This window comes from Leucopleurus acutus, assembly GCF_964270905.1.
Source record: "Leucopleurus acutus genome assembly, chromosome: 5".
NCBI lineage: Eukaryota > Metazoa > Chordata > Mammalia > Artiodactyla > Delphinidae > Leucopleurus > Leucopleurus acutus.
Genome location: NC_139147.1, coordinates 66,736,914 through 66,762,701, shown reverse-complemented (window position 1 = coordinate 66,762,701; position 25,788 = coordinate 66,736,914). Strand labels below are relative to the sequence as shown.

Sequence of the window (25,788 nt, the reverse complement as noted above, 5' to 3'; positions counted from 1 at the left end):
TAATAGAGCCCCTCATTGAGGAAAGTAGAGTGAATGCAGTTGGACACGGGGGCAAGTGTCAGATCTCTATTTTTTCCAGATCCCAGGAGAGATACAGATTTATCTGAGCTAACTGGAACTAGTCAACTATAATTTGCACAAGCACCTTAGTTACACAATGTCTGTAAAAACTAGAGGAGCCAAATAATTCTAACTCTTATGCCCTTCTTTTTCAAATTTACATATCTTACATCTTGAAGATGGAAGAATCATCAGTTTCACATTCTCTCTTCACAGTAGAATCTGGGTAATATAGGCAAGGGTTGGGGGTTTAAAAACCTGTTGTCTCTTGATCACAAGATGGTACCCTAAATTTCACTAGGCATTAAAGCTTTTCCTTTTTTGTCAATATCATATTGTAATAACCTGCTTTACCTTTCTGTCCAGGATCTTAACTGATTCTGTTTAATTGTATTTCTAAACCTTATTACATTTTGCTATTTTTCAATCTCTTAAAAGTCCATCTGTTTTCTACTATTCATACTTCTTGACTATCTTTTCCTACCTCCTTCTAGTGGCATATTTCTTTTGCTTTGTCAACTAGATCTCTTACAGGTAGAGCAAGCTTACATAGCTAGCCATTAATCCGAAGAACTAAATGATTAGACTTTTGAGTTGATTAGGTTCAGGTGATCTACAAGAAAACATCTTGTCAGCTAAAGGATAGGAATTGTATCAAATTAAATCAATACCATTTTAATAAATTTTTATTATTAAATATTTTAATGAGTGTAAGTAATATGTGTATGTATGATGTCTATGACAGATGCATAGTGTGGAAAAAAATAACCTTTTTGAATGAATATAATTTCCTATATACTTGAAGTAGTTTTGATTCTTTTTATTGATGAAGTAGTTCTGTAATTAGGACCAGGCAGAATAGGCACTCATTAAGTGTTGAATGAAGAAAAAAAGAAAAGACATTCTAAAAGTTTAATGACATGTCAGCCCTTGTAGAATTTTTTAAAAGTTATATAGCTGACAAAGAAAAGCTTTTAGATAATTATTTTTAAATAATTATTTGCAAGAACTTACAGAGGAAATTTAAAAATAATTGTGTCTGAGTTTGTTAGTCGTACCAAAGTGCATTCAGTAAGCAACCTAATGTTTTGCCAATTGTGAAATGAAGAGGAGTTGTTACAATATTGACATTATTTTCTTTGGTTATTTTAGGTATTATTTTAGTTCATGACTTAACAAATAAGAAGTCATCCCAAAACTTGTATCGTTGGTCATTGGAAGCTCTCAACAGGGATTTGGTGCCAACTGGAGTCTTGGTAACAAATGGGTAAGCCCAGATTACTTCACAGTTGGTTTGAAATGCTATAGCAATCCCAGGAATGTACCCTCCAGAATAACATTCTGTAAAATGTTTGATTTGCAAATATTTTCTCCCACTCTGTAGATTGTCTTTTCATTCTCTTAACAGTATCTTTCACAAAGCAATAGTTTTTCATTTTGATGAAGTCTAATTTCTCTTTTATGTATTATGTTTTTAGAATCATGTATAACAACTCTTTGCCTAATCCCAGATCATGCAGGTTTTCTCCTGTGTTTCTTCTAGAAGTTTTACAGGTTTTGGTTTACTTTTAGATCTATGATCTGTTTTGAGTTAGTTATAATGTGTGAGGGTTTGGTTGAGGTTGATTTTTGTATATGAATGTCCAATTGTTCCAACATTATTTGTTTCTCTGAATCCTAATCTTCTTCATAATGGTAGTTAAATATAGTGACCTGAAAGATGCAAGGTTTTTTGTTTTTGCCTAAGTGGTACAGAGCATATAATACAATACCTGGTTATCTGTCTCTTTGTGATGTTAAGGTGTTATCAGACTTATCCATTCATGATAAAATTCCCCATTTGCTTTTTACCTAATGATTTAAAAAGAAAAAAAGGATTTTGAGATCTAATTTCAAATTGGATATAAGATTTAATGAAAGAAAGTGAGAAAAAGGAAAGTTAAAAAGAGAAATAAGAGAACAGATTGTAAATATACATATATTATGTGCAACATATATGTTATGTTACATATATACAATAAATATATATGTTAATGTGCAAGAGATTATGAAAGACTGCAAGTGGCAAATATGTGTATCAAAGATGATGTTTGATAAAATATATACAAAAAGTTGTATGTAAGCCAGAGTTAGACTATAAGGAAAAAAAAGTCCTAAAGGAGGGCACTTTCAAAACTTTATTCTCTAATAAAGCAAATTTCAGTTTTGGACCATGTCTCCTAAGTCAACATTGATGTTAGTAAGAAGAATCAAAGGCCTTGAACTCAAACTATTGTTGGCTTTAATGCAGTAATTAGGATTATAGTATTTTTATGAAATGGGAGGTAACATAATTCAAAACAATTTTGTTCCAAGTCTGAACAGTAACTGAGGCTCTGTAAGGTTATTGTGAAGGGCAAAAAGATTTGGTAAGTTCTTGTGCGCAGGCGCACACACAAACACAATTTAGATTATTCAAAGAGAAAGAAGAGTGATGTCAAAGGAAGGAAAAAAATTATGCTCACCTGGTTTGTATTGATTGGGTTATGCAATATTGATTTACTCTCATAAGGTGTCGCAACCAGATTTTGCTGACTGTTATAAACTGAGCTTATAATATGTCAAAACTCCAAATCTGTTTCATTTCTCATATGTGAGTAGAATTTATATTAATTGAACAATATTGGGCTCTATGTTCCTTTCAGTAATAGAAAGACAGTGACCCAAGGCCACTAACCCTAAGTGATTCTTACTACCTGTTCTGTGTCTCCCACAGCTCTCGTGTCAGGACAAACAACTATTTGGTACTTAATTCTTTCCTTTTACTATTCATTTTGCATTTCAGTTGTTTCTTTCCCTTTCCATTTGTTGAATCCATCTTTCCCCAGGCTGTAGCATCACCTATGGTTGATTTATGCTGGCCTTCAGCGTTCCTATTTCTGATTTTCCTAAAATGATCTATTTTTCTTTACTATTCATAGACAGAAATGAGTATGGTAGGTGTAAAGCTTATGCATACCCCAGGAGGTACCCAGAAGCTTGACATTTTCCCCTCTGGCAAAAGGCGTGACTGCCATGCTAGGGTACTGGGTTTTCTCTCCACAGAGGTTTGAATCCACTCTCTGCATCTACCCAGAAAAATTCCTGAGCTGTTAGCCTTAGAAGACAGAGCTTTGGGAGAAGTCAAGTCAACCTACTTTCATATACCTGGTGGGCACTCAGTTTATTCAAGTAGTCTATAAAGACCCATGGGACAAATTTTGAGTAGTTGAATTAATAGTTGGAACTTGAAAGATGGCGAGGATTGATTGAAAAAATGAACAAGTAGGTGGGAGAAAAGTAAGTTTATAGGTAATGGGTGAGCAAGAGTCAGTGAAGTACCTGTAAAATAGTGTGAGTAGTTGCATTTAAATATTACACATCTACATCAGAAAGGTAAATTCTATTCACCTCTTCATTATTATTTATCACAGGGATTATGACCGGGAACAGTTTGCTGATAACCAAATCCCACTGTTGGTAATAGGGACTAAACTGGATCAGATTCATGAAACCAAGCGCCATGAAGTTTTAACTAGGACTGCTTTCCTGGCTGAGGATTTCAATGCAGAAGAGATTAATTTGGTGTGTATTTTTTACTAATGCATGTTTGTATTATTATCAGCTAAAGGCAAAACCAAAGACTTCGAAAGTTCTATATGCTCACAGAGGAAGCTTTATATTTGAAATCAGGCATTTGAGTTCTAGTCCAAAAAGTAATGAAGATTGGAGCCAACATAGATTATGAGATGGGCAAAGCCTCCTTATATGCTGACCTGTTGGAATGTTCAAACTTTGTTTTATTCTTGCTTTAGAAAAGCCTCTTATCTTCTTAAACTACAGAATTTACCTTAAAGGGTAAACAAGTATATAAATGAGAAAATTACAAACTGTAAACTAGGAGTGCTTCATAAGCATTAGTTTATATAAACTAATGTATAGTTAGTAATGTATAAGCATTAGTTTATACAATGGATTGAGTCCCTTCCTGAGATATTTAGCTCAATTAGAACTGGACATTAAGAAGGCTAGAAAAGTTCTCATATAAGCTAGTTAGTGTTGCCTGGAGAATGATCCTGGCCAGCAGCTTCAGTCATGGTTTATATGTCATTGTTCGCAAGTAGGATTTCTGCAACATATCTGCACACTGGCATTCCAGACGTGGTGGTGGTAGTTTAATACCACTAATGGCTAACATTCATTAAGGACTTATTAGTGCCAAGCACTGTTCTAGTGCTTTATGTACATTATCTCACATGCATCATCTTCACACCAATCCTATAAGGTAGGTACTATAAGTACCTCCATTTTAAAAACGAAGACTAGAAGCAAAGAGGGGCAGTTAGGCCAAGGTTACACAGGTCAAACCAGGCACTCTGACTCCAGAGCCCATGCTCTACAACTAAGCCTGTTTTCCACTTAATTATCCTTCACCTAACATTTAGAATCTCGGAGCTGAAAGAATTGTTAGAAATCATCTAGATCACCAATTACTCAAACCTGACTGTGTATTCAATATTATAGTATTTGTGAAAATTTTTGAATAAGTGCCCCACAGCTGGTGCTTTTTATTCATAAGGTTTGACAGAAGGACTCAGTAATTTTTTTTTTTTTTTTTTTTTTTTTTTTTTGCGGTACGCGGGCTTCTCGCTGTTGTGGCCTCTCCCGTTGCAGAGCACAGGCTCCGGACGCACAGGCTCAGCGGCCATGGCTCACGGGCCCAGCCACTCCGCAGCATGTGGGATCTTCCCGGACTGGGGCACGAACCCGTGTCCCCTGCATTGGCAGGCGGACCCTCAACCACTGCGCCACTAGGGAAGCCCCGGACTCAGTAATTTTAACTAATAACTCAGCTGATTCTGATGCCCTTTCTCTGTGAATCAGCATTGGTGAACGCGGCTTGGTTCAACTCCACCTGTACCCCCATAATTGAGTCAGCTTCTGCCTGCCATTCCATTGTTTTTTACATTCTGCTTTGCAGTGGAGATGCTTTATTTTTCTCAGCTGCCACCATGGAATATTCAGCATAAATGCCCAGGTAGTCAACACTGGACCATCATATTCCAGAGAATTCCTGTTACATAGAATATATAATATCCTTGTCAAAGAAGTACTGAGGTTACTTTGTTTGAACATTGTTTCCAAAGGGAAATTTACCACTGAATAGCTTAATTTGTTCCAGCAATTACTTTTTTTTAATAATAAAAGTAGCTGGCATTTATTAAGTGCTTACACATGCTAGACACATACTATTTTACTTTTAATGTATTTTAGAATGTATCTGTTTCCAGTGCCTGTGGGTTTCTGTGACAATCATCTAGATATGTGCTTTTCCTATTTTACTTGCAAAGTCAGGGCGATCTTTAATTGTTAACAAAATGTAAAGGTACTCAAGTGGCAAACATGGTCTTCACAGAATTCACATACAACATACTTATGGCCTTTTATCAGTGTACACCGTCAAGAACACAGCAGAAACAAGAGGGTCTTGAGGATGCAGGGAAGAAAAGATGAGGAGGAAAATTGGATAAGAGTTTCAAAAAGAGGTAACAGTCAAAAAGACTCAGCAAGTAAATATAAAGTCTCAAGTAAAAACTAATTTAACACTGTTAGTGCTAGCATCTTTGGTTACTGTATGAATTTACTTAAAATTATTAAAAAGTAAGGATTAACATAACTGTATACATCAAAGATAGAATCAAAGTTTTCTTGTGCCTGGAAAAAAAAAAGACAAGTTGTTTAAATTATAAACAGGAAGGAGATTACTTATTTTTTTAAATCCTATTAGGTTTTTTTGTGTCTAGCACAAATTTTCCTCTGTTATGTGTTTACTTCAAAGTGATCATTCTGAAGCATCTTCCCTAGTTAATGTTTCTTTCTCAAGCATTTAGAGCTATCAATTTTCAGGCTTTGCCCTCTACCATGATCAATAGCAGATAGTTATAGTTCTTTCAGATCTAAAACTCTCTTCCTAAAATCATAGGGTTTCTCTAGCCTGGTCAACCTGAAATTCTGGAGGCTTAGAAATAAGTTTTTGGGAGGTTTTGTCTGTTTGTTTGATGTTTGATTTAATTTTTGTATTTAGTACTTTAGCTCTATTTGGAGTCATCTCTGAAGTCTTTTGACAATCTGATGATTATGTGATCAATATCTGTTTTGTAAAACATATCTAATACAGATCTAGTTAAGGTTTGTCTTTTATATGCCTCAATTGCTGTATAAATGTGTTCAAACATGATTTCAAATACAACAGTTTACACGATGACATTTCAGTCTGCTTAATCCATACATAGAATTATCTTTTATTATGTTAGGTGCTTTTGTGTCTGAAAATTCAATCTGATGGCATTTTCTTGGGATGAAGAAAGAAGGAAACTAATATTTCAGTACCTACTATGTGTCAGACATGCATTATCTCATTTAATTTTCACAAAAATCCTATGGGTTAAGTATCGCTATCTCCATTTCACAAATGAATAAGCTCAACTTTAAAGGTTTAGTAGCCTAACCAATGTCACACAATCTAGAGATGTTGGGATAGATACTCAGATTCAGAGCCTGCTGGCTTCAAAGACCTCTGATTTTTCTTTTACTCTATGATCTTTGAAAAGTTGTAGTCTCTCTTTTGTGGTTTTGGAAAATGTATAGCTTCTGGTCAGAATTTAAAATGTGAGCCTTGAATGTTGTATATTGGTAAAATAGGGATTGTTACAAAATGCACTGGAATGGAATCATGTGGGCTCAGAGATTACAATCAGAATAAATGCAACAATAATAACTTCAGTGATTTCCCAAGGGACACAGATGATCTATAACTGAAAAAATAGATACTATCCTTGCAAAGGAGCCTATATGATATCCCCATGGTTGGGGCTTAGGTGGCATTTGAGGTACAAATCAAAGTACTCGGTCTCTTGAGTTGGCAAGTCAATGATGACAAGCTAAGGCAATTCAACATTGGAATTCCAGGAAAGGGATAGTAAACGTTTTAAGGTCTTTACTAATCATTGCAATGTACTAGTCACTTCATTATAATGTTTCAGATTCTTTTGTCTCTTCAGAGCCTCATTTTTTCCTATTTGTATCCTAATAGTAAATATCTGTTGTTTATTATTTATTATTAAAAATAATATTTAATGATATTTTAAAATAAACTTTTCTATTGTTTATTTTAACCAAAAAATATATCTATTGTTTATTATTATCTTTATGGCCTACCAAGAGATGTAGTGCCTTGCATTCAGTGAGTGAGAAATCCCTGGCCACCGTTCTGTTTGTTTTTTGCTCCTCCTACTCTTTATTTTCATGCTTCCTACTATTCCTAAGAACTTCATAGTACTTAAGTTAGTTGAGCACTGGTGAGTAACTAGTACCAAAAAATGAAGTGTTGTCCTCAGAATGGGAGAAAATATTTGCAAACGAAGCAACTGACAAAGGATTAATCTCCAAAATATACAAGCAGCTCATGCAGCTCAATATCAGAAAAACAAACAACCCAATCCAAAAATGGGCAGAAGACCTAAATAGACATTTCTCCAAAGAAGATATACAGATTGCCAACAAACACGTGAAAGGATGCTCAACATCACTAATCATTAGAGAAATGCAAATCAAGACCACAATGAGGTATCACCTCACAACGGTGAGACTGGCCATCATCAGAAAATCTAGAAACAATAAATGCTGGAGAGGGTGTGGAGAAAAGGGAACCCTCTTGCACTGTTGGTGGGAATGTAAATTGATACAACCACTATGGAGAACAGCATGGAGGTTCCTTAAAAAACTAAAAACAGAACTACCATGTGACCCAGCAATCCCACTACTGGGCATATACCCTGAGAAAACCATAATTCAGAAACAGACATGTACTACAATGTTCATTGCAGGACTATTTAAAATAGCCAGGACATGGAAGCAACCTAGGTGTCCATCAACAGACAAATGGATAAAGAAGATGTGGCACATATATACAATGGAATATTACTTAGCCATAAAAAGAAACGAAATTGAGTTATTTGTAGTGAGGTGGATGGACCTAGAGTCTGTCATACAGAGTGAAGTAAGTCAGAAAGAGAAAAATAAATACCGTATGCTAACACATATATGTGGAATCTAAAAAAAAATTAAAAATAGTTCTGATGAACCTAGGGGCAGGACAGGAATAAAGAAGCAGATGTAGAGAATGGACTTGAGGACACGGGGAGGGGGAAGGGTAAGCTGGGAAGAAGTGAGAGAGTAGTAGCATTGACGTGTATACACTACCAAATGTAAAATAGATGGCTAGTGGGAAGCAGCTGCATAGCACAGGGAGATCAGCTAGGTGCTTTGTGACCACCTAGAGGGATGGGACAGGGAGGGTGGGAGGGAGGTGCATGAGGGAGGGGATATGGGGATATGTGTATACATATAGCTGATTCACTTTGTTATATAGCAGAAACTAACACACCATTGTAAAGCAATTATACTCCAATAAAGATGTTTAAAAAAAAAGTTTGTTTTTAATAGCTCTGTTTCTGCTTTTGAAGGTAAATGTAGGCAGGTCACGTAATTAGTATGTTGGTTTTGTTGTTAGTAAGACATTAACAATCCTGTCTTCCTTTATGAATTATTTGATGATGAATACAGTGGTTCAGTGTCCTCTAAAATTGTCTAAATAACAAAGAGTAAGTGGCCTCACCTTCCTTTAGCACTTTCCTCTTTGCTGTGTGTATCATAATTTGAAAATTACTTGAATATTTTATGAGAGTATTATGCCTAATATTTTACTGTAGAAATGTGCAAGAGGAACAGTAATGACTCACAAGGAGCTTATGTTTCCTAACGTTTAATTGTGGATCTTATGTTTTATCTTCTAGGATTGCACAAATCCACGGTACTTAGCTGCAGGTTCTTCCAATGCTGTCAAGCTCAGTAGGTTTTTTGATAAGGTAATGGCTTCAATTAAGTTATTTTTAAACTTAATTTATGTATTATGAGAGTTTAAATTCTTTGTAGAATGCTTTGTCCTTTTATTCCTTCATGCTAAACTTCACAGCCTGAATACTATATGTTTTGATCTCTTATCTGTTGGTGTAATTGCTCAAGGCCTGCTGACGTGTTTATTCTATCACCAGTGTTCTCTAAGCAAAGGATGAAAGCTACTGGATTCAAATGGGGTTTTTTAAGATACCTAATTCCCTCCTTAAACCAATTTATGTTTCCATATTTTCTAGCATTTTTGTGCTTATTCACCACCCCCAAGTCCCCACAAAAGGCACTAAACTGAGGACATTCTGCTTAAAGCCCTGAGTTATTTTTGCTCTCCCAGCTACTAATATTCTCCATATAAATGTTACTGTTACTTTTAAGGCTAGGTCATCTTCTTGATTCCCTAATTTTCCCTATCAGAAACCTTTGCATTCCAATTATTCACTCTTATCAGCATCATCTTATTGTCCAGAACTGGAATGAAAATGCAGCATTTTCAACATACTGGTAAATTAGAGCACTGTTTGTCTTTCCTTCACAGGGCCATACAGCTGCATTGCATACAATATTGACCAAGTTAAATTGTTTACCCAATGTTGACATTGTGTAGTAAAGTAAAATAGGATGTATTTCTGTATTATTATTGAAAAAAGATTAATTTCTGTCTTATATTTCCTTTTACAAGTAGTCTCCCAAGAAAAAAATTTCCCTCCTCGTAGCTCTTCTTTATGAATCATTTTTCTTTTAACTATTTAGAAATCTAATATTTGGCTTTTTTGTCCAATAGGTCAGCATAAGATGAGCCCCACACTCCGTCCCTGTTTAATATTAGGCCACTGGGAAATTTTTGCTTTATTGCAGAACTTCCCAACTGGTGTGTGGCCAAAAGGGTACAGGTGCACTGAGATAGTGATCCCCTCAGTTCTCAGAGCAGTCAGAGCCCCTGGCCTGGCTCTTCCATTTACTCCATTTGTACGTTTGCTAATGTATAAATATTAGCATTTTCTAAATGTGTCATGACATGAAAAAATGGTTGGAAGCACTGCAAGGCACCAAATTTTCTCTCCACATTGTTTTCAAACTTAAAACGTAAGAACTTCCATTTGTTTAGATCCGTGGCCACTATGTCCCCTAGGAGCAGCATCATATAGATCTGTGTCTGACATGGAAAGATCCCACAATATATTGTTTAAATTTTAAATAATTTATTAATTTTAAAATTAACAAAGTAAAATGTGGGCTTCCCTGGTGGCGCAGTGGTTGAGAGTCCGCCTGCCAATGCAGGGGACACGGGTTCGTGCTCCAGTCCGGGAAGATCCCACATGCCGCGGAGCGGCTGGGCCCGTGAGCCATGGCCGCTGAGCCTGCGCGTCCGGAGCCTGTGCTCCGCAACGGGAGAGGCCACAACAGTGAGAGGCCCGCGTACCACAATAAATAAATAAATAAAATAAAATAAAATGTAATAAGTTATATCCTAGAGAAACAATGGGTTATAGATCAGTGTGACCCAAGTTGTCAGGCAAGACTACTTAAAAAAAAAAAATTAGAGGGAACTTGGTTGGTTTTAAGAAGAGAGCAAGTTTTGATAAGAGGAGACTTCCCTGGTGGTCCAGTGGTTAAGACTCCGCACTCCCAATGCAGGGGGCCCAGGTTCGATCGCTGGTCAGGGAACTAGATCCCACATGCCACAGCGAAGATCCCGCGTGCCGGCAACTAAAAGCCGGCGCAGCCAAATAAATAAATAATTTTTTTAAAAAATGGTTTGATAAGAGAAGGACATCGCAAGTTGAGGGCAGGGAATTATGAGCAAAATTGAAAAGCAACTTCTCTCTTGGTTTCCTAAATCACAAACAAAGTCAGGTGGATTAAGAGGTTGGCCAGGACTTCCCTGGTGGCGCAGTGGTTAAGAATCCACCTGCCAAGGCAGGGGACATGGGTTCCCTGTTCCTGGAGGATCCCACATGCCACGGAGCAACTAAGCCCGTGCACCACAACTACTGAGCCTGCACTCTACTGCCCACGAGCCACAACTCCTGAGCCCACGCGCCACAGCTATTGTAGCCAGCACGCCTAGAGCCTGTGCTCCGCAACAAGAGAAGCCACCGCAATGAGAAGACCGCGCACTGCAACAAAGAGTAACCCCTGCTTGCCGCAACTAGAGAAAGCCTGCGTGCAGCAACGAAGGCCCAATGCGGCCAAAAAATAATTAATTAATTAATTTAAAAAAAAAAAAAAAAAAAGAGGTGGGCCAGACCTCCAGACTGAGGTGGTGCCTGAAAGCAAGGGACTTGGCAGCTAAGATATGACTTTACATCATATCTTCCAGAATTTAGTGTAAAGATTTCTTTTCCAAGGGACTTCGCTGGTGGCGCAGTGGTTAAGAATCCACCTGCCAATGTAGGGGACACGAGTTTGAGCCCTGGTCTGGGAAGATCCCACAGGCTGCAGAACAACTAAGCCCATGAGCCACAACTACTGAGCCCACGTGCTGCAACTACTGAAGCCCATGTGCCTAGAGCCCATGCTCTGCAACAAGAGAAGCCACTGCAATGAGAAGTCCATGCAGTGCAACGAAGAGTAGACTCCGCTCGCTGCAACTAGAGAAAGCCCTCCTGCAGCAACAAAGACTCAAAAATTAAATAAATAAATTAATTAAAGATTTCTTTTCCAAGAGGGAATCTAATCCTCTTCCACACTCCCTTTGCTAATAGTAATTCCTAACCACTCCAGAGGAATAGAATTTTCCTGTCCTACCCTGGAGAGAGGAAGAAAAATCAGTCCTGTCATAGTTTTTGTGGTGTCAGGTATTTTAGATGGGTACTAATCATGAACCAGCTTTTCTACCTTTGAGGCCAGTGAGTGCAACCTTACCCTGAGTCTCTTGTGGCTAAAAGTAACCCATCCATAGTTTCGAAGATAAAATGAATCCAAATGATATGGCTCTCAGGCCAATGAGAGCAAGCTGCTGCAGGCCTGGAAGAAGATGTTCTGCTTTATTCTGAGGAAGTTCCTAGCCTCATAATTCTAGATTCTAATGTCTTAGAGTTAATCTCCAGATAATCTGTATTCTAATCTGCTGAACTTTTCTTAATCACATGTAAAGCTCTGTGTAAAGAAAATAATACTGCCTTTGTCACCATTGCAGTTTCTCAAGTGTTAAACAGAGTTCTTTTTTTTTTTAAATGTTTTTCATCATGTGAATGTAGAGAACAAATGTATGGACACCAAGGGGGGAAAGTGGCGGGGGGTGGGGGAAGGGTGGGGGGGGATGAATTGGGAGATTTTGATTGACATGTATACACTAATATGTATAAAATAGATAGCTAATAAGAACCTGCTGTATAAAAAATAAATAAAATAAAATTCAAAAAAATGTTTCTCATCCTGTGAAAATATGGTGCTCTTAAACTCATTATGTTAGGGCATATATTCTGAAGGCTTCTTTTCAGTAGTAGTGATGGATTTGTACAGATACATCCACTGCTTTACCTTATTTCTCCTACTGACCAAATACAGACAATTCCGAAACTGCTGAATTAAGGGTGCAGATTAAGTTGGAAAAGAAGTTAATTGACTGCTTTTGATGTTGTCATCTGTCTCCATTAAGGACTGACAGAATTTACAACTGTGTTTACTAGAGGGATGTGGCAGTTTACTACATTATATAGACAGACTCCTCTTTAAGAAATAGGTATGCTATTGTAGTAGCAAAAGTGCTTTGCTTTTATCTTATGGATTCTGTTTGGTACCTTTTGGGGCCGACTGCTAGGGAACTTTGAGCCAAATTTGCAGCCATACACTAGGAATTGCATGGGATGTCATGTCACTCTCTGGTTATTTAGTCTTTTTTGTTGTTCATGTATTTTTTGACCTATCATTAATGCTTTTTGGAACAAGAGGCAGGCTTTTATAAAAATACTTCCACAATCCTGATCTCATTAGCACCAGATTTAACTCATTGTATTAGATGTCTGTGCTGTTGAAAAGACTCTTAATTTGGGTATATACCTTTTAGTGCCATTAGTGGCCATTGCAGTTACTACCTTTTCAAGGTATATGTGCTAAGCCCTTAAAATCTTTATTTCTTTTTCACAGGTCATAGAGAAGAGATACTTTTTAAGAGATGGTAATCAGGTCTGTATCTATCTTTTCTTGATAAAATGATTTCTTGAAATTGGAGAGAGGTTTGACTTACTTGAAATTTATTTCCAAATTTGCTTTTGAAATTTTTTTTAAAAAGTGGGGTCAGGGGGAGTCCTTTGCAGGCCCAAGCAACTGACTTTCTTCTGTCCTGTTAAATACAAAAGAAAAAACAGATCGAGGGAAAATAAGAGTCTAAGAAACAAAAAGAATCCAGAGATAAGGTTACATTATAAAATAATAGAATTGCTTGAGACTCCAAAGGCATATATCCAGAGTCTATCACAATGCAAATAATTCATATAAAAGTCCAATAGGTGAATATTATGAGATTCACCGCCATCCTGTCTGATTTAGATGGCACTATCACCAATTGCTTGGCAAATGTTTTTCATTTTGGTAGAATTTATTTTTATTATTTAATCTGCTGTGGTTTTCGGAGTAAAACCGCAGAAAGATAGTTCTTTAAAGAACAACAGCCCAACATACAGAAACAGAAAATAAGGAGAACATTTTAAAGGCTATTAGCATTTGAACTCTGCCTGCTTGAGTCCTAATATGATTATCTTTCTTGCCTACAGATTCCAGGCTTTCCTGATCGAAAAAGGTTTGGGGGAGGAACATTAAAGAGCTTACATTATGACTGAATTACACTCATCCTTTGAAGAGTAAGCAAGCAGTGGCAGTTTTTCACAGCTTTCTTCTTGCTGTGTCAGTTATTAATGTCTCAGGCTTTTAACGAAATCATCTTAAAATGCCACCCTTCAGCCTCACCCTTTAATGGAAAACTGAAAGGAAGTAACAGCGTGGGAAGTCCAAACTTTGTCCCCATTCTCTCTGTTCCTCACCTTTCTGTCCCTGTTTATAGATTATATAAAAGCCTTGTGGAAATACGAGATGTCAAAATGATGCAGTAAATGAGCAGCGACAGAATGCTGCAGAGAAAATTTACTCTTGCCCAGAACTGGAGGGTTTTTATGGGTCTGTAATTTTCCCACACTCCTTGCTGAAGGCTTAATTAAGTACTTCAAAAATGTATCTCCTTCAAAAATGTATCTCTATTGTTTTACCTTCTGAGGGGAAAGGTTATGTTAACCGGCCCTGAGTTGTCCACCCCAAACACTCTCTGTCATTTTCAAAGAAGCAAAATGGTGTTATTTAACTGCCTCCACCTTCATCACACAAAAGGATGCCTAATAATAGCAACCCTTGTCTCTCTCTCCTCTCCTTTGCAAATGGCTCAGTGGCTGGAAGAGGCGGACTAATAGCTGGAGTTAAATATAAATAGATTAATAATACATAGAGAACAGCAGTACCAGAAAAGAAGAATTATGCGAGAAATTGACAGCTCACTAAATCCTTCACTCTTTAGGTTACAGCTGTCTGCACCCTCTTACTGTTTTCTGTTTGGAAATAGGTAGGGTGAAATCTAAGACCTGCACAAGGGCAGTAAGAGAGATTTACAGCCTCTTCAGTTTTTATTTTTATTTTTGAAGGAAAGATCAACTCCTAAAATGTCCCTTAACTATAATCCGTAAACTAAGAATATTATTCTTCGTGTCAACAATGTATTTATGGAGAGAAGTAAAAATAACTTCCACAGCAACACATTTACATGAATTATGGACTAGGATTCTTGGATTTCATAATCCAAAATTGGGGGGGTGTATATGCATAATTGTTCATCACTACCTTTTTTACCCATCTTTTTTGCTCGTGTAATTGCCTTTGCCCCAGTCTTTGTTAATATATAAACCTGTTTTACGAAAACTGTAATTTGCTGCCTTATTCAACAACTCCTTTTCACATGTATTCTTCTCTCTAGGAGGTCTCTGCACTCCTGATTTTGCTCCATATTAAAGTATAATAATAATAAGTACACAGTTTCAGCCTCTCATTTTAAAACTAGGGGAAAAAAACACTAAAATCTCTTTCTATTCCATACTTTGGAAATCAAGGTGTGCCGAAAGAGGATATTAAAATGACGATGTTAAAGAGTGCTTTTAGAAAGTCTGTCTTGGGAATTTGGCAAGGGATTTTAAAGCACTTTTCATCAGCTAGAATTTTCTCCAGTCTTTCTTCACATCCTCCCCCACAAGAGTTAGCCCTGATTTCTTTTTTGACATAAAGGAGAGCTATGCAAATCAGGATCTGTATGTGGAATTTGGCACAAGTATTTTGTGACAGTGGCTGTGCAGTTAAGAAGTAGAAACCAAATGCATATGCAGAAGACCTAAACCAACTGAAGCTCTTTGTAGTCCTCTTTTAAAAAATAAATCAATAACCCTTAATTAGAAAGAAGATCTATTCCAATTTCTCTATTTTCTCCCTTATTAAAAAATAAGGTGAAAATAACCTATCACTGATGGCTTCAGGGTCAACCTTGAAAAATTAACAATACTCAACTTCATTTGTTCTTGCTGTCAGGCTTGACTCCTGAATTACAGTTTTCTAAGAAAAAATGATTTTAATCATCTAAGGTAAGTTTGTTGCAGCATTAGTAGCAGCAAAATAAGGTTGTTGGCCAAAGTGAATGTTATTAGCCAGAGTTCTTCAAAAAGAATCTTTTGAAGCATAATTTTTGCGAAGACTTCCTGAGACCTGCGCATAAAAATTGCTTTTAGGTAATAACAAGTTTAAATACCAAATACTTCCTAAAAAGTGTTAATTAAAGCTTTAATTTTCTTACTTTCTTGATGGAACAAATTGCTACCTATAAGAGAACTTTTTTTTTTTCCCCTGTTGTGATTCAGACGTCTAACCAACATTCTTACTCACTGTGGAGGCAACCAGATATGAAGATCTGTAGCCACTCATCTGTCCCCCAGGCGGCTTAGTTGGAATCCAACTAAGGATTTGGGTTGGTCTCTCTACCTTAGTGCTCTAGAGAGAGAGCCACTCCCAAAGGGGTTGATCCATATCAGCTTTACTCAGGTTCTCAAAAGTCCCTGAACTTGGGACATCTATGATATAATCCAGGTGCCGTGACACTGCTGTTTTTCTCCATTCTGGAAGTGGACTGCATAGAACTGATGTGCTGGGCCGTCGGACTGAGGTGAAGAGCTCCTAACCACTGCCATAATCAGAGCTTCTGAGTCTTCATTTCAACAGGGTATGCTTTAGCACCCAACCTAGGTAGGGCCTTATATGGGTATCTAAATGTTGGTTTAATTGAAATTTTTAAAGCACAGGTAGCATCTATTTTAAGAAGTTTGAAGTCTAACAGGATGTCTGCATTGATTTAACATCTGTTAAAATTCAAAGGAGGATACTCTGGGGGAAGGAGGAGTAGGAAGTTAAAAAATTCATTTCTCCATAGTCCCAAAACTGAGTTAAATTACTGTGGTAGAAGAGGAAGGGTTTCGGGAGATCTAGCACTGGGAGAACCCTGAGCCTCACATATTCCCCAGTATGTTTGCCTAATGCAGAATTGGAGTTGGAGCCTGCCAGCGCTGCTCCATAGAGTAGGAAAAGGATCCAACTTTGAGTAACAATTAATAAGCACCTACATTTAAGGACTCAAAGCAATGGCTTTCAAACTCAAAAGTGTAAGGAAGTCCTCTGAAGTGCTTGTTTAAAATGCAGATTCCAGGATTTCTTCTGCCCCCCCCCCCCCCGCCCAATTCTATGTATATGGGATAGAGCCAGGATTTTGTATTTTTAACAGGCAAACCAGGTGATTTTGATGCAGGTAGCTCAGGATCCACCCTTTGAAAAAAATAAACCCATATCAAAAACGTAGGGAACACATGGATTGTAGACTCCACCTTATGGCACCGTTATAGCAGAGTTCATCAGAGTTCATGATCGCCCCTTAATGAACTAAGTAAGCCACTCCTCCCTCCCAAGGCTACACATGCCACAGCAATCGTAGCGTGATTGTCACATCCTCTATTGGCAAAACAGGAAATATTTGTCTTCGATGTACTGCTACCCATTTTTAATACTAGCACTTTCTACCCTCTGGGTATATCTATTTCTAATGAAATGCCTTGCCATCTTATACATAGCCCCTCTCTTATACCACATTTGTTTTCTCAGCTGGCCAACCACCAAGCTTTACCAAGATCATCAATAAGTAAAGGTGAAGAATGAAACCCCTAAACTTCAACAAAGATGTAAAATCTTGTTCAGTACCATCAAATATATCAGGTAATCTATCAGTTTCATTTTTTTCTTGGAGACATTGGTCCTGAAGTCCTCCGTCCTCTAACTGCACTCTGGAGTGATTGCTCTCTAGGCCTGCCACTTGCCCTTCACATTACTCTGTAATAATCCCCAGTTTCCTAGATGTAATATTTTCCATTTTCTTGGTGTGGATCAGTGGTCTTCCAACTGGGATGTGTGGAAGAATCTCTTCCAAGAGGTACATGGGCACGGATAGTTTTAAGGGAATCATTTTCCAGATCACTAATTCTCATATGAATGTATCTTTGTTAAGATTGATCTGCTTGTGAAGCAGCTCGTGCTGGCTCTTATTTACCACCTCTACTTTCCCAATTGCCCTTTTCCCACTACAGAAAAAGAGCATCTCACTACTAGTGCAATAGAAATACGGCATATTGCCCAGGGGTGTAAATGTCTTCTGGATGCCAACAAAGGGACAATTCTAAATATTAGTTTTATTTAAGGATTTTGTCTGTTCCACTCCTCACAATTACAAAAAAAAAAAAAAATGCAGAGCTCTTAAGGAAGAGCTCCTGAGAACAAAGCAAAGAGCTTTGGTAGGAAACATCCAAGGCTGTGGCACATTCTTTCATGTCAAGTCTTCTTGCCTGGTCTATCAAAATATCAAAATGACATTTACATCAAAAATAATTATACAGGCAAAGGTATATAAAATTAACATTCTTATTTTCCTAACCCTTTCTGAGTAAATGAGTTAGACAAAGCACCTCCAAGTGAAAGGGTAACAGTTAAAGTCACTGATTCCAATAGCTGGGTAACAAAGCCTTTTCCAATCAGGTTTCCAATTATTTGCTTGCAACAAAATTGAAGAAGAACCAACCTGAGTTATTGACTGATAGGTCATTAAAATAATGTTTAATGATAGGTCAGTATGTGATTTTTGGTATTTAATTCAGAAGGAATTTGAGTGCTACCATAACAAAATTCCCTCCATTCATAACTGCTTATTTATGTGAACAAATTTTCTCAACATTTATGTCTATAAAAGCAAAAAATAGGATTAAATGATGCTGAATCCTGTGTCATTCTAGACATAAGAATTATTCATGGATATTTGAATTAATGTGGGAGGGAGCCATCTACCTCATTAAAAGAAGCATTTCCAGAAAGACTTTGCCTTTTATATTTAATAATTATTTATCAAAATGTATAGTATTTATGGGACACTGTCCTAGAGAAGAATCCTCCAGTGTCCTGTCTGGAGGGTAAAACACTTGCTGATAGCATTCTGGAAATGCAATTGGAGAAGGAAGCTGGAGATTTCATCATCACTACACTTGGTTTTGGTCCTGCTCCCCACTCCCTGATGTTTGTGAGTCCAGAGCTTCTGCAGAGAGTAAACCTATCTTGTGCTAGAATCCAGAGGTGGCAGGTATCTGGTGTCTCCAATTTCTGGTCCTTTTCAAGTTCTTCTCTTCATCTGTTCCCCATATCATTCACTGAATCCCTCTCCCTCTGCCTGGCTTTTGGCATCTTTGTTCTTATTGCTCACCACTTTGATACTGTGACTCTGCTCTGGTCCAGTATATGTTTGCCTTGTCCCTGCACACAACCTGCTTCTTCCACTGGGTGTCTTTTTATTTTTATTTTTTTGCGGTATGTGGGCCTCTCGCTGTTGTGGCCTCTCCCGTTGCGGAGCACAGGCTCCGGACGCGCAGGCTCAGCGGCCATGGCTCACGGGCCTAGCCGCTCTGCAGCATGTGGGATCTTCCCGGACCGGGCACAAACCCGTGTCCCCTGCATCAGCGGGCCGGACTCTCAACCACTGCACCACAGGGAAGCCCTAGGTGTCTTTTTGAATGCTAATCACCCTGCCTAGAAGTTCCCCTCTTTCCCCTGCTTTAAATGTCTGCCAAAACTCCCCTTTCTGGAAGCCTTCTCTCACTAGACTCCTCCACTCTGTTTCCGTCAGTGCCCTAAAAACAGGTCTTTGAATGCACTGCACTTCTCTGTCTTTGTGTACAATCCTCCCTCTCCTCAGTGCCCTATCCAACTCTTACTCTGTGTGACTTGGCTCAGGTATCATCTCCTCAGGGAGCTAGTCAGAGCTCTGTGGTCCCTAGTCCCTCCCATAGCACCCTGACTCTTTCTTGTCACAGCACACATGGCACTCCGTTGTAATGGCCTGTTTATTGGTCAATCTTCTCCAGCATGCGCCCTCCTACAGGACCAGACTCTCAATCATTTCTGTATCCCCCCATACCTCACAGGGCCTGGCACATAGCAGGTCCCCAATAATTGTAAGATAAATAAATAAGTGTGTGATTAGATTAAAATAGAAAGTCATCAGACATAGACTCAGAGCTATGTGTTCTATATTTTATTTATTCTCATTTCTCCTGTGTGTGTATGGCACAGTACCTGGCACATAGTGGTTACAAAGCAAATACTCGTTTTCTTGAATTATTGTTACAAAAACAGAAAAAGACAGGAAATAAAGTGAACCCACTTGGGAGAAATCTCTAAATAGGGAATTGATAGGTTTATTCAATTTTAAATATTTTCAGGCCCCTCAAAATAATTTTCATCCAGTCAAGGATCTGTTACCACTTTCTTACTCTTTCAGAAATCTCTCACACCTTAGGAAGGAACTGAAACACCTCTTAAATCTGCCTTCAAAGCTGATTTGGAAAGAACATATAAAGTTTATGGAAAAACAAAGCAGTAAAGCTTTTCCTTTGTCGTTTATTGGTTCCCATCCATTTTTCCCCCTAATCACCAAAGCCTAACTTCTATGATCAATAGAGATTCAAGACCCAATGTACTCATAAACTCAGATATGCAAGAAATATTTTTCTTGAATTCACTTTTGATTTTGAGTCTGCATACTGCAGGAATAATAAAAACTTAGCCTCAGTAAAGCTAGGGTTTACACCCCCCTTTCTCCCAGGTTTGCATATAAATTCCAGGGAAGCTTATATAATACCACAATGTCAGTTGTCTATGCTGACATATGCTGAGATGTGCTATAAACTCCCTGGTCTGCAGGCATCAATCCACACAGTTTGCTACCAGCCTGTCACTTGTTTATATCAACATGGCTCCTTTGGCCTGGTCCTTTCTGTGCTAACACCTCAGACACAGGCAAATCATTCTGCTGCTACTGCAGTACGCTGGATCCTGGGGACCTCTGGAGGTTGCTTAGACCCCTTTATCTAAAGCAGAATGTGTCAAACTGGCAGCCCATAGTCATTCACACCTACATGCATGTTTCTTGACATAATTGTATCAGTTATCTATCACCGCTTAACAAAACACCCCAATATTTAATGGCATAAAATATGTCATTCTATTTGCTCACAATTTTGTGGGTCAGCAGTTTGGGCTAGGTTTAGCTGGTGGTTCTCCTGCTGATCTCACCTGGGATCACGTACGTGTCTGCAGTCATCTGGCAGCCGCATTGCCTCATTCACACATCTGGCAGCTAGTGCTGGGCTGTTGAGTGCCTGGACCTCTTGGTCTCATTCTCAAGGAGGCTAGCCTGACTTCTCTGAATGGTGGTCTCAAGTAGCAAGAAATGGGCAAATCGTAAGGCACAGCATTTTTCAAACCTGTGCTTGTGTTGTGTTTGCTATTAGCCAAAGTAAGATTCAAGGAGGTAAGACTCCGTCTCATTTTGGGAGGAGCAGCAAAGTCACATTGCAAAGGGGCATACATACAAGGATGAAAGGAATCTGTGGGCATTATTTGCAATCTATTACAATGGCTTTATTCATTCATTCATTCATCCATTCACTTGTTTAAGTTGCCAATGTTTAAAAATTGGAGCTTCGTGTATAAAAGTCATATCTTAAAAAATCACCTAGCCTACTTTACCCATTTACACTTCCTGCCTGTTCTGCTGCACCTGAGTTTATGATAATAAAGCCTAGTTTAAAAGATTGTTTTTGTGAAATTAAATGAGGTAATGTCTGTGGGAAAATCTGGCATGAACAAGCTCTCAATATATGGTTTCTTCCTTCCTGAATGCCATTAGCCATGAAGTTGAACCTGACCATGGCTAAGGAGAGTAGCCAAGATGAAGGACAAGGGAGTCATGGAAAAGGTGGCTGGAAAGTAATCCCTTGGTCTCTTTCTAGAGAGGTACAGGCATTAGGAAATAAGATTCTTAAAGAATTTATAAGAACACTAAATACATTTAAGAAATTAAGAGGAGCAATAGTAAATATCTCAGTTTGCTTTAAGCGAAATGCTTCAGGCTCTGAACTGTTCACCCAGCTCATCCCTGGGAGCAGGTATGGAGAGCTGTCCAGACCCTGTCCCTGCTTCAGGTAGCTGCGTGAAAACGCCTGTGTCACAGCACGGATCATTTTCTCACTGCTCTCCAGAGAGTGAACACTCCACCCTGTTCCTTCCCAGCCTCAGTCGGGACTGAGTGGAGAAGCCTCTACCTCACACAGCAGGCCCTAACCGCCACAGTTCCTTCCGCAGAGAGCTTTAGATTCTCTGCCTTTAGTCATAAGCCTCTTTCTTTTAACTGGAACAAATCATTGGTCAACATTTACCTCGGGTGAAGAGGAGACAGGCCTCTGCAAACTCTTCAGAAACAGCCCGGGTTTCAAAACCAAAGACAGTTGTGTAAGCAGTTTGGAAACAAGCATGCTGGACTTTCTCCCTAGTGTAGCAGTTAGGAAATGCTTGTGGCTAGTTTGAGCGACCAGCTGACCAGCGAGCACAGTGAAGCAGTAGAATAACAACATCCAGAGGTGATTTGAAGGAGAAACAGAAGCATTTTGACTTCATACCCTCTCTGAGCCTGGGTTTCCTGAAATCGCCACACCTGCAGCAGAAGGAAAATGGCAGAGTTGAAGGTAAGAAACTATCTGGCCACTTCGCTGTGGCTTCTTCAGCCACAACTCATGGAAGTGTCTGAGAATTCCAGAGCTTCAGAGTCAGAAAGAACTTAGAGAGGCCCTCGTCCAAGCTGTTGTGTTCAGAGGCTTCGCCATGGTGTCCGTAAGCATGGCTGGGGCTGGGGGATGATAAAAGAGATGACGGCCTAACTGTCCATCTCTTGCCTAGCTTTTTTCATATATTGTCTTGGGAATCTGTAGACGTCATAAGGGCTCTCCTCCACCATGGACAGACATGTTTCTCACTGTGTCTGTTTGCCAGCCCCTACTCTCCCACACCTTCCTGATGCTGCAGCTTCCTGGACAGCCTCCAGCCAACCAATTAGGCATGTTTAATCTATTCAGTTATTTTGAGGCTCACAATCAGCGCTTGGCCAGTAGAAACCCTAGCACTTCCTCTAGGAAATAATTCCTTTTTATTATTTAATCTTCAATTGAAAAATATGTGTGGGTTATGTGGTACTAATGAATTAACTCATAATCTTCAAAGTAAATCTGGAGGTAGCCACTTTACCATTAAGGAAAATAAAGTTTAGAGAGATTAAGTGACTTGCCCAAGGTCACTGCTGATAGGTGATAGAGACTGGATTAGAAATTGGGTTTGTCTGAATCCATGCCCAGGCTCCAAAAGGAGCCTTAGTAGCATCTGCTAGACTGAGTGCCTTAAGGCCAATGTCTAAAACTATGCCTAGTGTCCACCCCAGGCTGGCATCAGTGCCCAACACATGCATGTGGACCTGAGTAGAACTGCCCAGAATCTTGACTCAAGCCAAGTGTGCCAGACTCCAGGCTTCTTTCCAGGGTTTGAGCACTTTCTGAATGCCCTTCAACTGATGCTGAGTTTGAAAATCAAACATCTCCCTAATTAACAGGGGTCCTAAAACCACTCAACACCGAAGTAAAAGAGTTTGCTTCTTTATGCCTGATCAAGAGTTAGAAAGACTGAGAAAGAATTCTCATTCTTTCATTCGGCAAATATTATATGTTAATACATGATGCCATGAATTAACATAGGAAAGGAACTGAATCTGGACTAGGTGGAGCCCAGAGAAACTCCTTGAAGGAGGCAGTTCCTAAGCTGAGTCTTAGGAGAGATGTAGAAATTGACTTAACTGAAAAGGGGCTAGAGGAAACAAGTGCAAAGGCACAGCACACACAGAAAGCCCTGCACGTTCTGGGATCCAAGAGTTAAATTTGGGTTGCTGCAGGGACAGCCAAGATGAGATACCCAGGATGTGGTCAGATGTATGGATCTGGATCTCAGGGGAGGGGGTAGAGCTAGGAGAATAGATATGGGAGGTCATCATATCAATGGTGGTAGTTGAAGTCTTAGAAGAGGGGGAGTGCATAAAAACTTCATTTCCTGATGAAAAGGCTATGGGGAAGTTCAGCAGGGGTGGAAACATCCTTACCATTTATAAATAAATTATATCTAAAATCCTATCCTGCTGAAATTTTTGAGCAACTTATTATGCACAGCACCAGCACACCAACGTAAATTGCATGCTGCTCTTTGTTCTCAATTTCAAAGGCATTTTCCCCAGCCTGCTGTCTAATCTCTGCAAGGAAAGGTTAGCTCTACAGATCACAAATCCAAACACAGAAAGCCAGATTGCATCACTCTAATCAATACACACTATAAGTTAAAAAAAATATTTCTCTGCTTTTATTTCTTCCTTTTAATGGATATGTCAACACAAAGCCTCAAATGAAATCACATTTACATAAAAGCAGCACAACTGGGGGAAGAAAGTTCAAAAGATAAAATAGTAAAATTAAATTTTAAATGAACCACCCAATGTTCTTAAGTCTTCTACAAGTCCACTTCTACAAGTCTTGATTTCTTCATTTCTAAAAAAGAGAGCTGTTTAACATGCAGACTTCGGGCCCCAGCACCAAATATTTTGATTCACTAGGTATGGGTCTGTTTTTAACAAGCTTTGGGGGTGATTCTAATTAGCCAGAGATGGGACCTCCTGGTCTACATAATTATTGTATTCATTTCCTGTTTCTGTTGTAACAAATTACCACAAATTTAGTGGCTTAAAATGACCAAATTTATTTTCTTACAGTTCTGGAGGTCAGAAGTCTGAAATCAGTTTCACTGGGCTTAAAGTCAAGGTGTTGGCTGGTTCCTTTTGAAGACTCAAGGGGAGAATCCATTTCCCTGCATTTCCAGCTTCTAGAAGTTGCCTGCATTTCTTGGCTTATGGTCCCTTTCACCATCTTCAAAGTGCATCACTCATCTCTGCTTCCATCATCACATCACCTTTTCCTCTTCTATAATCAAATCTTCCTCTACCTCCCTCTCTTACGAATACTTATGATTACATCTAGGGCGCACCCAAAGAATCCAGGACATCTCCCCATCTCAAGATCCTTGACTTAATCACATCTGCAAAGTCTCTTTTGCTATATAAGGGAACACTCACAAGTTCCAGGGATTAAGACATAGATATCATTGGGGCATTATTATTCAGCCTACCGCAGTTTAGCCTACTTGCAATAATCTTCAAGTTCCCCTAACAATCTATATCCTATGTTCCCATCAAGGTTAACTAGAAATACTGGACTCTTTGCACAGGAGAAAAAGGTAGCTATAGTTCTATCTCTACCCTGACTTCTCTCTCTTTCCCTCATGCCCAGGAAAAGGAAGTGAGGTATAGTATCTGCTCGTCCCATCAGGGTGTTACCCAGAATCAGAGTCAGGAGAAAGCACCTCATAAAACTACTCTGACAAATAAATCATATCCTGGGGACCAGGTGAAAATTAGAAAGCTGTACACTAGGGAGCTGCCAAAGAACTGATGGTACTGAAGTTACATGGACCTCAGTAATTTGTTCTTTCATTTAGAAAGGATGTGTATAATTCTCTTGGAAGGAAACAAAATTGTTTCTATGTGGGAGCAAATTATTCAGAAATCTGGATTGAAGAAAGCATACAAACACACTTGCTTAATGTCAGACGTTTTTATTTTTAATTTTTCGGCATAAGGTATATTTGTATAGTCACTGAACCAGCTGGAGTTGAAAGCTTGGATTTTCACAGCTGATATAAGCAGAGTTCAGATTCTGTCCTTGATCTCAAAGCCTTGGGAAAGCAGCTGCAGAATACTGCTTCCTTGATTCTGATACCTTCAGCAGTAAGGCACATGATATTTTAAAACTCTAACAAACTCATCTGCAATTTTTCTCTCAGGGGATTAGAAAAACCAACTGGTTTGAGAATGACTCAGCAGTTTTCATCCCCCTCTTCAGCCAATGCACCTCAGCTAAGATTGAGAAACCGATTCAGAACTCACACCTCTCTCTGAGCTGGATGGCTCCCTTCCAAAGCACCAGCTGTTCTTTCTACTTTCTTTTCTACTTTTTAAAGCAGTCTGAAGCATATGCTTTAAAATTACATATAGTAAGTCTCTTTTCCTTTGTTCCCAACGTACAAATAACCCTGGACTCTGTTCTGAGGCCAGCAGTTGCAAAGAATGGAGAAGGTTAATGAGTAAACCCACCCACTCCTGCCAGAAAGCTCAGCCTCAGACCTTCTTGCCTCCCTTTGCAGAGG

At 38.8% G+C, this 25,788-nt stretch overlaps 2 protein-coding genes across 4 annotated transcripts in view; both read left to right on the top strand.

Annotated features, from left to right (window-relative positions):
• The window catches only part of RABL3 (RAB, member of RAS oncogene family like 3), a 41,861-nt gene extending 23,696 nt beyond the window's left edge, over positions 1-18,165 (top strand). Inside the window, exons 4-10 of one of the 3 annotated variants that reach the window (XR_014326225.1) lie at positions 1,213-1,327; positions 3,513-3,663; positions 8,934-9,005; positions 13,141-13,179; positions 13,767-13,853; positions 16,201-16,297; positions 17,227-18,165. Coding sequence is in view for 1 of the 3 variants with exons in the window: in XM_082839853.1 (XP_082695979.1) it covers positions 1,213-1,327; positions 3,513-3,663; positions 8,934-9,005; positions 13,141-13,179; positions 13,767-13,832 (443 nt within the window). In the remaining 2 variants the exon portion in view is untranslated. Of the gene's footprint in view, positions 1-1,212; positions 1,328-3,512; positions 3,664-8,933; positions 9,006-13,140; positions 13,180-13,766; positions 15,555-16,164; positions 16,298-17,226 lie in introns of those variants that run through there. The other 2 variants (XR_014326226.1, XM_082839853.1) reach the window with 2 other exon arrangements.
• A 3,804-nt stretch (positions 18,166-21,969) lies between these two features.
• HGD (homogentisate 1,2-dioxygenase) overlaps positions 21,970-25,788 on the top strand; it is a 45,587-nt gene continuing 41,768 nt past the window's right edge. Inside the window, exon 1 of the mRNA XM_082840045.1 lies at positions 21,970-22,184. Coding sequence (XP_082696171.1) covers positions 22,170-22,184 — 15 coding nt within the window. The 5' untranslated portion in view covers positions 21,970-22,169. The remainder of the gene's footprint in view (positions 22,185-25,788) is intronic.